Source organism: Eulemur rufifrons, chromosome 15 (assembly GCF_041146395.1).
Source record: "Eulemur rufifrons isolate Redbay chromosome 15, OSU_ERuf_1, whole genome shotgun sequence".
In the NCBI taxonomy this organism is placed as follows: domain Eukaryota; kingdom Metazoa; phylum Chordata; class Mammalia; order Primates; family Lemuridae; genus Eulemur; species Eulemur rufifrons.
In genome coordinates this window covers 88,935,516-88,949,835 of record NC_090997.1, presented here as the reverse complement: position 1 = coordinate 88,949,835, position 14,320 = coordinate 88,935,516, and the positions used below count along the sequence as shown (strand labels likewise).

The 14,320-nt window shown below is 34.5% G+C and overlaps 1 protein-coding gene across 2 annotated transcripts in view; it reads right to left on the bottom strand.

Annotated features, from left to right (window-relative positions):
* ADGRG6 (adhesion G protein-coupled receptor G6) overlaps positions 1-14,320 on the bottom strand; it is a 132,970-nt gene that overhangs the window by 38,836 nt on the left and 79,814 nt on the right. For both annotated transcript variants that reach the window (XM_069487629.1, XM_069487628.1), the window contains 4 exons: positions 8,655-8,740; positions 6,515-6,567; positions 5,302-5,364; positions 1,328-1,470 (listed from right to left, as the gene is read on the bottom strand). In XM_069487629.1, the coding sequence (XP_069343730.1) occupies positions 1,328-1,470; positions 5,302-5,364; positions 6,515-6,567; positions 8,655-8,740 (345 nt within the window). The remainder of the gene's footprint in view (positions 1-1,327; positions 1,471-5,301; positions 5,365-6,514; positions 6,568-8,654; positions 8,741-14,320) is intronic.

Here is a 14,320-nt window from a genome sequence, read left to right as displayed (position 1 = left end):
GCTCAGAATTATTATCATCATTATTATTATTAAATATCGCATTCATCCATCTCTACGAGTTCTCTGTAATCACGTACATCGACACAATGGAGATGGCTGGTTCCTCACAGAAGTGGAAATGCCTGGTTCTTTACTACGCTGTGATTCTGACCTCAGTCACTGTCACCCTCTGGGAGGCTGAGGAATACTTGCTTCCCCTACTTCAACCTCCTGAGCGTGAAATGTCAGTGTTTTCTCTTCTTTTGATCTCCACTGATGTATCTAATCATAATCATATAAAAATTACTAGAATAATTTTTTTGTTGTCCATATTTTTGAACATTTGCCTTCCTAAATTATTTCCATCAAGACTCATTCCTTCGTTTACTCGGGGAGTATTCAAGCCCCAGGGAATGTGCTGGGATCTAGGGGCGGGTGGGAAGTAAGGTTTTAAAGAAAAACTAACACATGATTTTAAGCCAGAGATTATCATTTAAAGAAAATATGCCTAAGAACATAAATACATCCAGTCAAACATTATGGTCTTCCAATGTGTATAATGCTCTAGGTATCTGGACAGTATGAAGTGGAGGCTCAAAGGCAGTGATGTCTATTTACACGTGATGATGTTAGAAAAGGCTTCATAGAAAAGGTGACTTTAGATCTGTCTTTAAAACTGGGTAGGTGAAAATTAGGTGGACAATGAGAGTAGAGAACAGCAGTGCAGGCAAAGACATAGAAAGGATGTGGAAAAGAGCATGGCCCGTTTGGGGAAGTGCAGACAGTGCCACATGTGTGGCTGGAGATTAGGATGTGAATGGTGTCCAGGTGAGAATTGATTCTAGGTCCAAGAGAACTCCCAGATTCCTGGCCTATTCCCATGAAGACAGTGCTATTGTTAAACAGACAGGGAACGTAAAAAAAGGAGATTTTTTTATAATAGGAAAGCGCCTTCTATAATATCTACCACATTAGAGTTCCTATATGAACATATACATACTCTTTTCATCCCTAAAGTTGAAGCCAATGGTGGGCAAGGTTATTCTGGCATTTTGCTTATATGTATATGTTCTTAATATTTTCAAAATATGTCCCTAAAATAAAGTATAAACTCTCTTCTGCCTCCTTCATTCCCTTGGATTCCTAGGTACTGAGCTAATTCCTTTTTTTTTGCTACCTCACTTAATTATTACAATATCACCACTATGATGAATTTCATCATCAGAAGAAAATATTTTTACATAATCAAATACCACATAAAGGAAGAATATGTCTGTTTTTTTTTTCACTTAAACCCACATATACAGTCATATAAAATGCATATTATAAAAAAATTAAAGTCACTTACTCAGTTGCCTCACATTCACTGTATATAGCCGCAAACCTTCATCCAGTGACTCATTATTTTTCAAGAGCTTCTGCTGGATGGTTTTTCCTTCTAAGTTGGTATTGTTGGTAGCATTGTAAACCAGAAGGGCCCAAAGCACCAACCTAGGAAAACATTTCAGATTAGGATTGTTGCTGGGGTTGTTGATTGGTTGGTTGCTATTTGGTGGGAAAAACAACATTTGGACATGGAGGGCTGACCATGAAAGCGCTGAGACTGAAGAGATGAACCAGGGTGCTCACAGGCTTTCTCTGCTGCTGTGCACATTATACCGTCAAATATACTTCAATATGAACAGATTCCATAGGATACTGCATGTATAATTCTATATCACCCTATTTATTTTTAGAAATATTTTAATACTAATATGAATATTTTATATTATCTTAATATTTTATAGGATACATACAAGAAAGGGCCATACTTGCGGTTAATTCTACATTGTTCCGTTATGGCCAAAAATAAAGTTTTTAAGGAAAAATTAGAATTTCAACTGATCATTTAAATTTTGGAATTATTGTGAGTGTTACACTGTTTACAAATGTGGAAAAATTTCTCCACGATAGCAACAAATGATTTTCCATCTCTGTGAAGCATTTGCAAGTATTTTGTATGGTGAAAAGTTACAAAATTAGTAGTCAGAATATATTCTGTGATTGGCCAGCCTATTACTGAAGAAAGTTATAGAATGTCTGACCTTAATGCTCTTTAAAAAGAAAATATTTCTATGGGAAGCAAAGAGATGTATCCTAGAAGCCCTGTCAAAACTTTTGGTTCTACAATTAAAGTAATATAATTTTCTGTTCAACTATAATCACTGTTATAGTCAACAGCAGAAATCAAAACTTAATTTAAATACTAAGGTAAAATTAAATGACACTATTTTGTCAGGTAGAGGAGAATTTTTTTTCTCTTATATGTGAAAGCTCTGGGTTTGCAACAAAACTTTTATCTTCTCCTTATTCTGAGGAGAAATGAATAACATGACAAAAGACAGGGCACTGTGTTATCAAGATCAGTTACTGTCCACATGCCAAAGACAAAGTGGCAGCATTGTTTTTAAAATAACTATAGAATACTCAGCGGAGAGGCAGTGGCATATTTTATTTATGAAATTCTGTGAATATGAATAAATATTAAATACAATAGTAATATATATGTGATACTAAAAAAATTAGAAGGATTAAGTGAAATATTTGCTATTTAAGGTTGGGTAAAATTAAATAATAACTCAGTTTTTTTCCCTCCTAAATATCTGTGCTAATTTCAAGGACAAAGTGCTCTACTGTTCTCACAATTAACTCCAAAAAACTACTTATCTTTCTGGTGATTTACTGCTTAACATTCATATATAAACCATATTTCAGGAGGAAGCAAACAGAGATGTGAATAGTAAACTGTGATATCTTAATAATTTTTTAAATGGCCTACGGAAAAGTATCTCTTGATTAAATTATTATGTGAAGATAAGCTTTGCCACTCCAGTTACTGAGAACTTAGAGTTGGGAATGTGACCTTTTACTTGTCTAGAATATTGAGAACATAATTAGTGCAATGTATTGTGGATGACATTGAATACCTAAACTCAACCATTGAAGAATAACCATGTATTTTCACAGGTCTTATCTGCACTGCTTTCCTCTCTCATCCTGAAAACTGAAACTATTTTATGGTTCTACAAAGTCAAGTTCTATCTGTTGTTACCATCAGCCATTCTTTATTTGAATAAGCCAGTCTCTGTGGCTTTGGTTTCCTGTCTGTCTAGGCGATAGAGTATGATAGCATTATCTGAAGCTACGGTCTGTGTTACGTGATACAATCAAATTGAAAGGAAAAGTTTGAAAAAAAGAACATGTGTAAAACTAGTAGACTGTGGTTTTGAGAAAAACTACGAGAGACTATAGAGGTTCATCAATGAGCATAAGAGCAGTAGGGAACAGAAAAAAGGAGAAAGAGGAAAGGCTATAAAATTAATATTAAAATGCCAAGAGTTCATACCCAAAAAAAAAAAAATTACATGTGTAGATTTTTCCCACATGCACTGTCGTAGTTTATTTTCCCTATAATTTTCTGTGAAATTATTCATTGGTATGACAGACTAGGAAACTGAGATTCCATGAAGTTAAATGTCTTTCAGGCAAGAGTTTCTGAGGTGCTGACATATTCTAATGGTGGCTGATTTTGGTATTACCAGGTAGTAGAAGAACCACAGGAAATAAACTAAAAAGAGAATGCTGACTTCCTGAAGAGGGGACACCATCGCTGAAACCCCAAACTAGGTTGTCCCAATTGCTAGACAAAGAAAGTATCCAGTAAGGGGATCCAGATTGCTGCTGTGTCCATTATTGAAGGCTCAATATGATCTAGCAGAGGGGGTAGAAGAGAAATTATTGGGCTACGTAGAGGATAAAAGTCCTATCACTTTCAAGAATACAATGCTGGCCGGGCGCGGTGGCTCACGCCTGTAATCCTAGCACTCTGTGAGGCCGAGGCGGGTGGATTGCTCAAGGTCAGGAGTTCGAGACCAGCCTGAGCGAGACCCCGTCTCTACTAAAAATAGAAAGACATTATATGGACAACTAAAAATCTATATAGAAAAAATTAGCCGGGCATAGTGGCGCATGCCTGTAGTCCCAGCTACTCGGGAGGCTGAGGCAGTAGGATCGCTTAAGCCGAGGAGTCTGAGGTTGCTGTGAGCTAAGCTGACGCCACGGCACTCACTCTAGCCTGGGCAACAAAGTGAGACTCTGTCTCAACAAAAAAAAAAAAAAAAAAAAAAAAAAAGAATACAATGCTGAAATATATTACTCTGTTTTCAGATCATAAAGGAAAAGGAACAATGTCAGAAATAAAAACACCTTTCCCTAATCAGATGGCTCAATCCAGTCTGTTGAATATATATACAAAAATAACATGGTTAAATATAACTTTAAAAGAAAAAAAAATAAGAAGAAAGCTCTCTGGTCAACTCTCATATGAAATTTTATTTTTATCTTCTCATAGCAAGAATATATCACCTGAAAAGAAACATAATCTATCATCAGGGTTGAATTAATATATCTATAACATCAATTCAATCAACTGAAACCCAGCAAGATTTATGGGCACTTTTGCTTTTCAACAGAGTTTAAAAAAAAAATTCTATGGAGATGCAATATACTACTTAAATACAACTAAATGTATTCCATTTAGGAGTTTAGATTGTTTTTCATTTTATAGTACTCTGAACATAGGATCCTTATATGCAAATTGGTTAGATATGCTGGGCATATCCATTAAATCAGGGGTCCCCAACCTATAGTGAGTTCTATAATTATTTCATTATATATTACAATGTGATAATAATAGAAATAAAGTGCACAATAAATGTAATACACTTCAATCATCCCAAAACCATCTCCCCCACCCCCCATCCCCGGTCTGTGAAAAAACTGTCTTCCAGTAGTTGGGGACCACTGCTAAATTACCTGTGTGGTTAAGTCATGATCCTGATACAAATTTTAAAATGGAGACTTCACAAAATTAGCTGATGGCTTTAAATGCTGAAAATATTTTGGCACCTAATATTATTACATGCTATAATATATAAACACTTTGCTTAAAATAAAGCTATTTTCTTTGGAGGTCTCTTTGCCAATTTCAAATAAGAGGTGATGGGTTATCATAAATAAACTGGAAATACTAAAAATAATAATCTATTCATTTTAAATGCTCTTCTTCTGAATTATTTTTCATCAGATGTACAATACTATTCAGTCTGTTATGGTTTTAAGTATAAGAAAAAAAGTGTCCATTAGTGCCAAAGAAATAACTCAAATGTGCTATGTGATTACAATTTTCTCCCTGTCTCATTGTTTTCATTTCTCTACCAGATAGTCAAAGCAGTGGGAAAGAGAAAAAATGTTTTATTTTTTGTAAGACTTTGTCAGTGATACCTTTGATCATTCGCAATGCTTCTCTTGACTTTAATCTTGTCCTCTCCTGTGCTCTGGTGAAAACTATAACAAAACACATATTCATTAATAAACTTCATCCACAGCATCATCAACAAGAAAATTTGGGGAGCTAAAAGAAAGAGGCAGACAGGACATTCTAAGCCACCATTTCCAAACGTGTGCTCTGAGGTTCTAGTTTCTTTCATAAAGCTGAGCCACTGTGTGCTCTTGCTGTTTCAAAGATTTACAATGCATGTGAGTACACTAAGGAACCTGAGATGTTCTGACAAGGAAACCTGCTTCGGTTTGTTGAATAAGGTACTTCCTGAACTTATCTGACAGTGTGACCCCTTTCCTGTGTTATTACCTCTCTTAGGTTTACAGAATGTATGTTTCAGAGTCATAAAATATACTTCATAAAATTAGTTTAAGCATAAAACTGTAAAAACAAGGTACAGAGGAAGATATTGAACAATATCAATTGCTGAAGATTTAGTAGAGAATTTAAATAGAAAAACAGTGAAAGGTAATCTTGAAAAGCCAGGTTGCAATCAGACTGTAGAGGTACAAGATCAGATCTTGCAGAAAAGTGGTCTCGAAACCGAAGTACATGCAACCCAAAGGGTGCTCTGCTGCCTCAAGGCCACACACGGCCCTCCAGATCCCCAAGCATAGCCCCTCAGCCAAATCCAAACTTTCACAGAACAAATCCCTTTATTAAAACCACTTGTTCTGTAAAATTTGGATTCAGTCACAAGGCTGCACTCAAGAATTCGGAAGGCCACGTATGGCCCCAAGGCCGCAGGTTCCCCACCCCTGTGGGGTGTGAGAAGGAACTGACAACTTCTATCTATGTTATACAATTTTAATTTTTGACACATTATAACATATATTGATTCAATTGGGCACAACACACACACTACATGAATACACTACATACGCAGCGTATTTAAAATAAATGCATATTTGGGAGTACATGCTAAAATATTTCAAATGACTGGAATGAATGCTCAAAAAAAATTAAAAATCATTGCTGCAGCAATGAGGCTTTTTGTGCAAATAATATATTGTTTTAGAAAGATTATGAATACAGTACATGTGTATTTGTGTGTGTGGGTACAGTCAGAGAGAGAGAGAGAGAAAGAGAGAGAGCACACTCAGCATTAATTAGATAAAACTTTTAGTTTCTCAAATAATTCATTCTGTCATTTACCTGATATTAACCACAAAAACAGTGTAGTTCCAATTCTGGAAGGTTGAATTGAGCTGAAAAACACAATGGAAAAGGCTGAGTTGTGGCAATACTTTTTTTTTTTTTAAATCTGGATCAAGATTTCTCCCCTCTCCAAAGATAAATTGTTATTAGAATAAGACCCCGGGGAAAATGCTGGACAGTTAGAGGATGAAAAATAAAGTAACAGTCATTAGATCACTGCATGCCAAGAACTTGACAAATGCTACTTCTTTCAATCCTCACAACCAATCAGATAGGTATTAGCCTACCCCTAGCCCCCACACAGCCTTATATATAACATAAAGAAACTGAGCTTCACAGAGAGGAAATAGTTTGCCTAAAATCACCCCCATAGGAAGTAGCAGATCCCAGATTGGAATCCAAGTTTGTCGGTCTGGAAACACTATCATTTCCTCTCCAGCCCATATTATAAGAAGAAGATTATCATCATAAATGCCTTCCCCATTCTTCATTTAACAAACACTGAGGTACACTAAAATATGTTCTCTAGTAATTTACATCTCATAAGTATATTAGGAACAAGAAAAATTATAAGTCAACAATATAAAGCTTAAAAAAAACAAATAAGTCCAACATTTTTGGAACTGTGATAATTATTATGTGGTTATCTAGCGGTCTTAATGGGCCTCAGCACCAGACTCTTTAATGAAGCAATGGATTCCTTTCAACATAAACAACAAGCTTCCAGGCCACAGTGTCTGAAACCAGTGCAAAATAGAATTTCTTCAGTGACATGAGATCCTCCTGTTTATAAATCACCTCTGAAGGGTTCTTGTTTCATACGCACATTTAGCCTTCCTTATAAGCACTTCTAAAATTGAATGTAAATTTTAGGAAATGCTGGCAAAATAAGTGTTAAATTATTTTTAATTGTAAACAGTAATAATAGGAATCAGGGACACCACTTATGTTTTCTCTCTTACCAAGTATCTGCTTTGCTATCTTGCATCTTAAATAAAAAGTGTCTGGTAAGGTTTTGCTTCAGAAGAGAATGATGCTATGTTACCTCTCAATAACTTTCTTTTGCTACCAAGGACACATTTATCAGACTTACTACATAAGAAAATCCATTTTTCTTACTTTAGAATGTATATGCTAATGACTTATTCACAAAAAAACAATTCTGAACTGTAATAGTATTATATATAAAAAGAAGTATGGTCTCACAGTATGCTGTAGGCAGGTAATGAAATAATAGAAAAAATAGAAAGCTATGAAAAATAACATTTTTGAGATGATTATTGAGAAGAAAATGAAAAAATCCACAGGTTGTATTTGTAGGACAATGAAGAAAATATTAATTTTTTAAAAAAATTGGAAACTACTTAAATACTGGTTTTAACCAATAACATATTGGTTAAATAAATTATAACTTAAACATCCATCAACAGAAGATATGTTAAATAAATGACAAGAAAGCCATATAATGCAATATTATGCACTGTGTAAAAAAAAAGAAAAAAGGAAAAAGAAAACAACCAGGAAGTTCTCCATGTACTAATGTAGCAAATCTGACGACAACAAAAATAAATACAGTGCAGAATGGTGTGTAAAATATACTACTTTCAGTGTAAAAGGGAAATAAGAATCTATAGTTTTCTTTTCTTTTATGTGTACAAAGAAATCTGGAAAAACCCAAGAAAAACTAACAGTGACATCCAATTCACTGTTGGTGATGAGGATGGTTCCAGGCAGATAAGCAGCAAAGATGACTGGATGACTTTTATAATATGTCTTTTTATACTTTTTGGGTTTAATCAAACAAATAAAAAAATCTATTTTTAAAAATGTAGGTGAAAATGTATGGATCTAAGAGTACATAAAAATACCTGCACCTACTAAAACCTATTTCCTTTTGGGTAGTCCTTTTCTTATTTAAGACACTGATATAGTCTATTAGTTTCATATCCTTTATTCAAATGCACCCTTTCTATGCATAAGCACAACACCTCACTTACTATTAATATATATCTTATGTTTATAATGAACAGTATCTGTGTTTCAGTATAATCTGTGGATTCAGTTACCCAGGGTCTTTTCCAGATTTCTAGAAGTTAAAGATTTAAAACAAAAAGAGAAATTTGCCAAGTTCACTTACCCATTCTGCCACCTTGCTCTGTACTTTTACCTCAGGGTGACGAAGGATGTTTTGAATCACTACAGATATTCTATAGATAATTCCATCTGCCCATTGGAAACAGGGTAAGTCCATTAATTACATTTGACAGAATTATCAAACAGTTTAAACTTGTAATCACATAAATTTTTATATCATCACATAATTTTATTCATAATCATATAATTTATAACACAAGTTAAAAGAAACACCTTTTACATAGGCACAGAAAATTTCTGATATTTTGATGTTAAGCTTATTGACCTCTGCAACTTCTCAGAAATGGTTATCAATTAGTTTACTCTTACAGATGGTTCATTGCTCCTAAATTACCACTTGCATATGCTTCTTCATAGTTTTTAATTCTATAGATTTCTCATATCTCCTGTCCATAAAATGAGGATTGTTTTCATGTACAATTTGATTTCTTATAACAAGAAGTTACGCTTGTTTGTGCATTATAAAGAATGATAAAGAGTTGGGGATATGAAAAAACTTGAGTGAGATGATGTGCAGGAGTATACTTGAAGAGGGAGCACAGGCACACACACATTCACCGCCCTAGACCTCTCTCCCTTCCTTCTCTTTCCCATCCCCACTAAAACATTTTCTTTTACTGAACCACTGGGTTGGGTTCTACCAGATTTTTTCATCAAAATTTCTTAAAAATAGTCATTCATACCAAAGTAGACGGAAAAAAGAAAGAATATTTTCAGGTAGAATTTTAAACAGACTGATTCACTTTTAAAAGAAAACCCAATTGTAAAGAAGGTTCTACTTTGGGAGAGGAGGGGCAATCTGAAATTTGTTTAAAAATGAAAATCAAATTCAACAGCAAGGGTTTGCTAAATCTCTCTAGGAATGTGCTAGGGGGCACTTTACTCAAAGTAGCTAATGAGAAAAATAGTCTCTTAAAATATGGCAGGTTACAGAGATAGGGAAATTTTTTGAATCTCAATTATTATCAATCATCTTTCTTCATTCTTATGGTTAGTTAAGTCTTCAGTAAAATATGCAAAGAAAATATAGCAATATATAATTAAAGCAATTTTGAGGAAAATATTTGATGAAAACTGTGAGGAAACATAGAAACAAACACAAAAGTATGCCTCTGGGAACTCCCAAATCTACCAAAATACCAATTCCAGTCCCACTAGCAAAGGAATGTCTTTCCAGTAAAGGAGTCAGAGTCTCACACTAAATAATGAAAGTTGCTACCCTTGATGTAATAATATAAGACTGGCACAAATCCAAGCACAAGTGAGTTTAACTTATGCAGGCTAGATTATTTCAATTTCTAAAACTCTTCAGGTATTTTACTGATCTTGATTTTAAATGCCTTTACAAAATGTTCTGAAGGAAAAAATATTTAGAGGAACATATAAAACAAAGGATAATAACTCTGATTAAAAAACTTTGACACTGTATATATCACCATATAAAATCGTGGATTTATCAACTTTATGATGGTATGAAAACAATAGGCACTCAGTAGAAATTGTACTTTGAGGACTTATACAACCATTTCATTCTTCACGTTCAGTACAGTATTCAATAATTACATGAGATAGTCAACATTTTATTACAAATTAGGCTTTGCGTTAGACGATTTTGCCCACCTGTAGGCTAACGTAAGTGTTCTGAGCACTTTAAGGTACATTAAATGCATTTTTGTCTTACGATATTTTCGAATTGCGATGAGTTTATGGGAACGTAACCCCACTGTGAGTCGAGGAGCACCTGTATACTGACGCTAGTAGAGTATCTGAAAAACTACCACTAGATGGAGACCTACAGCATGCTTTTGTTATAAGAGTAGTATTTGTTCCCTCTCTTAGGAAACAGTGCAAAATACTAAAAATCAGTAGTTTCAATCACTGACATTTTTGAAATTTTATGGAGGTATCCAAATATTTAAAACATTTTCTTTAAATTTTAAATGTTTCCTGCCCCACTTTTTCGGCCAGTTCACTGTTTTTATAAACGGGAATGATATCCAATAGCAGAGACAGCCTACAGGGAGAACTCTCCCTAGAATTATATTGCTTATAGCAAATAAGTATGTTAATATACCAAATAACCGGGATCTTTTGTTATAGATTCTCTCATGCTATGACTAATTTTCAAGTAGTTTTTCTTTAGATGCTTCCGAGTGAGAATATTTTGTAAATTTTGCCAAAAACTACTCAAAGGAACCTTGTTATACTTATTTAAATTTTTTGAAAAGGGTAGCCAACAAGTAATCATGAGAAATAGCCAAGAATAAACTGTCAAAACAAGATTTAAAAAACTGTCCATGGAAGGGCTAGAGAGAAGGGTTTTGGATTGCAGCAAAGTAATTGGCTTAAACATTGCTATTGGAGGAAAGGCACAATTAAGACCCACTGATGCAGGATTTTCCATGTTATTATAGCAGTCAAGTCATCTTCTCCTATAAATGTAACAACTCCTGTGGTGTCTCAATATAAAAGCTATTCATAAATCTCCGTGTGTTCCAGAGACTTCAAGACATGTACGCATTGTCCCAATAATGACATCCAGGCCAGAAGAACCCACGATAGATGCTTCTTGAAAAACTTCAGCCATGTAGAACTTCAAAGTAGAAATCACTGTCTGCCTTTACAGACGTGGTATTAAAACACTATTCCTTTCTGTAGGTCTCTCTCCAATTAATCTTGCCTTTTTTTTTAAATTGACTTCTCAACATTCTTTTCAGAGTTTCTTAAAGGTTATAAAAATGACACTACTCTATATTCAAGGATGTAAAATCTAGGTTTGAAATAATAGGTTTAAAATATGTATATTTAAAAAGATAGATGTTAAACTATAAACCAAATATTAATTAAGATTTGTGATTATTTCTTAGAACCGGTGATGAGGCAATTATGGTACGGCAGCGGCATTTACAACATGGCTGGCATCCTGCAGGTCCTACACACACAACTTCCTTAAGCTATTTGGTATGTTCAGCTAGAGGGACTGTCAGATCGAAACAAATGATCTGCAAGGGAATTTGTTATTTGAATAATTAAACATATGTGAGAAACTAGAAGAAGTGTCACAATTTGTACTTACTTGTAAGCTAGATTTTTAGAACAATAAGGACTCATGGAGTTAATTCCTTCCTTGGGTTGTCTGTGCTAACCTCACAGAAGTTTACGATTCAGTACTAGTAGAGAAATATTTCAAGCATAGAAGACATGATTTGGAATGAAAATAATTAGTCCAAGAGCTTTACTTGGGAATATAACAGAAAAGGTACAAAGGTTCATTATTTGTGGGACTACCTAGATTATCCATGAAATATGTGTCTGAAAAGTAGCTTAAAAGGTAAGACTTTTTTAGTATATATAGCAAGTCTTCAAATAACATTGTTCATTTAAGGTCACTTTGTTACAACATCGGTGAGAAAAAAAATATCATTTCCTGGCTGGGGTCCCTGTCTGTGTGGCATTGGCATGTTCTCCCCATATCTGTGTTTTTCTGTGGGTTCTCCGGCATCCTCCCACATCCCAAAGATCCCGGTGTGAGTATGGTGTATATATGAGTGTGCCCTGCGATGGGATGGTGTCCTGGCCAGGGCTAGTTCCTGCCTGGCACCCTGACCTGCCAGGAGAGGTTCTGGCCACACTCGACCTTGACTAGCATAAGTGGGATGGAAAATGAAGAAATGAATGAATACAAATTATTATCAAATAAAAATTCATCAAGTCCATGACAATCATACAAATGCACAGGGATAGAGGATGCAGTAGGAAAGTGTTCAGCGAGCTGCCACATCTGTGACTGATTGTGAATTGGATGGTGGGAGGAGGGGCTCCTCACAGTTTTCACTTTGCAAACATTTATTCTATGATTTAAGCCACCACCATAACAACTGCGTCACTCACTGATTCATCAAAAATTGGGTAAATAATTCTCTTGTTTTCATTAATCTTTCTTAAATGTATGTATAGTACACATTTATTTCAATGTTTAATATTAGAAGTGTTTTGGGTCTTTATTTAGAAGTTTGGTGATGTTTTTGTGACCAGGAATATGCTGATGGAACTTAATTCTTGTTTATATCAATTAGCCTGTGGTAAAATCAGTTTCGTTACATCATTTAACTTAAAGTTGCAGTTTCCAAGAACCTACAGATGAATTTAAGTGAGGATTTGGAGTAGTCTAAAGGATCAGACTGAAGTCCTGAAAATAACAAAAAGAATTTTACACAGAAAAACACGAACATTTCACAAAATCCAGGAAAACAAATTTTATTGATATACTAAGAAAATATATCTGATTACTAAACAATCTTGATCCCTCTCCTCTCCCCACACTAGCAAATCATTATTGATGAACTCAGGAAAACTCTGACAGACCAGAGTTAAAAGGACAGGATATGGTAGACAGCAGATTTGACAGTTGTACGTATCTTTCTTACAGTAAACAATGTGGGATTCTCTAATATTTCAGATCATAAACCTAAGAATATTTACTGTATCAGTTTCCCAAAGAATAAGAAATTGTTGATGGTATATGAATGATCTTAGTACAGGACATGATATAAAATAGCATTTATTCACAAGATGAAAAATAATCTTTTCAATTATTTCAAATTTGATTGCATCAAAGAAAAAATCCTAATTGTAGTCTACCCTTAATATTTTGTTACTCCTCCTTTTTAAAAAGATAATGAAGGCTTCAGGCTTTGAGATGTGAGAAGGCAATAGAATATAGGGAGAATTCAAAAAACACTGCTTACATTACATTTATTTTCACTTTTCACTTCCGTTTCATAACAAGCAGTACTGGTTTCAGTTTCTAATAGTGAAATTGATTTTCCCATGTAAATACAGATGTTTAAGTAAAAAAGGGAGTCAAGTTAGGAAAAAAAATCCATTAAGTAAATAGTATAGGTGGCTCAAGTATATGGTAAAAATGTTAAGATAGTATACAAATTTGAGTACATCATTTTGAGAATATTTCTACTACATAATGGTTTTTGAATATTTCTAAATGCTGAGATTACATTTTGGTCAAGAATCATCTGAATTCAATTTTTTTCCCATTAATGTGGTCAAGATAAACCATTTTAACTGATTCTAACATTTGCTTGCTTTGTTGAAACTCCAAATGAAGGTTATGACGCAGAGAGAGATGGACTGAACAAGGCTTTCTTCAAGAATGTCAGAAATGACATGACTGAGTGAATACAGCTTCACTCCACCAAGTCGAGGACTCTGAAGCATCATATAAATGTTCTTGGGCAGTGGAGGATGTGCCAGTCCTAGAGGGAGAATGCCACAGAGGCTCTTTGTATGCTCATACAAAGAGTGAAATACTTAGTTGGAATTATAATATTCCCATCTACTGGCTGGAGTCCACATGAAATATGCACTGGAAACTTCAGCTGCTGTTGCTTTCTTGGGGGTTGCTGAAATTTTTGCTCCATCATAAATCTCCTTGGTGTAACTACCAGAATAACTATAAACACTTCCCTGAATCGATGTCTTTATAACTCTAATGAGATTTATATCTGCGTTTTTATGTAAAATATTCCATACTCGAATTTAAATGTCCTTACAGAGGAAGTTGATGTAACCCCTGAAGCCAAAAGAAAAAATGAACTATGTGGGTTTCTTTTCTCTGGGTTTTGGGTCCCT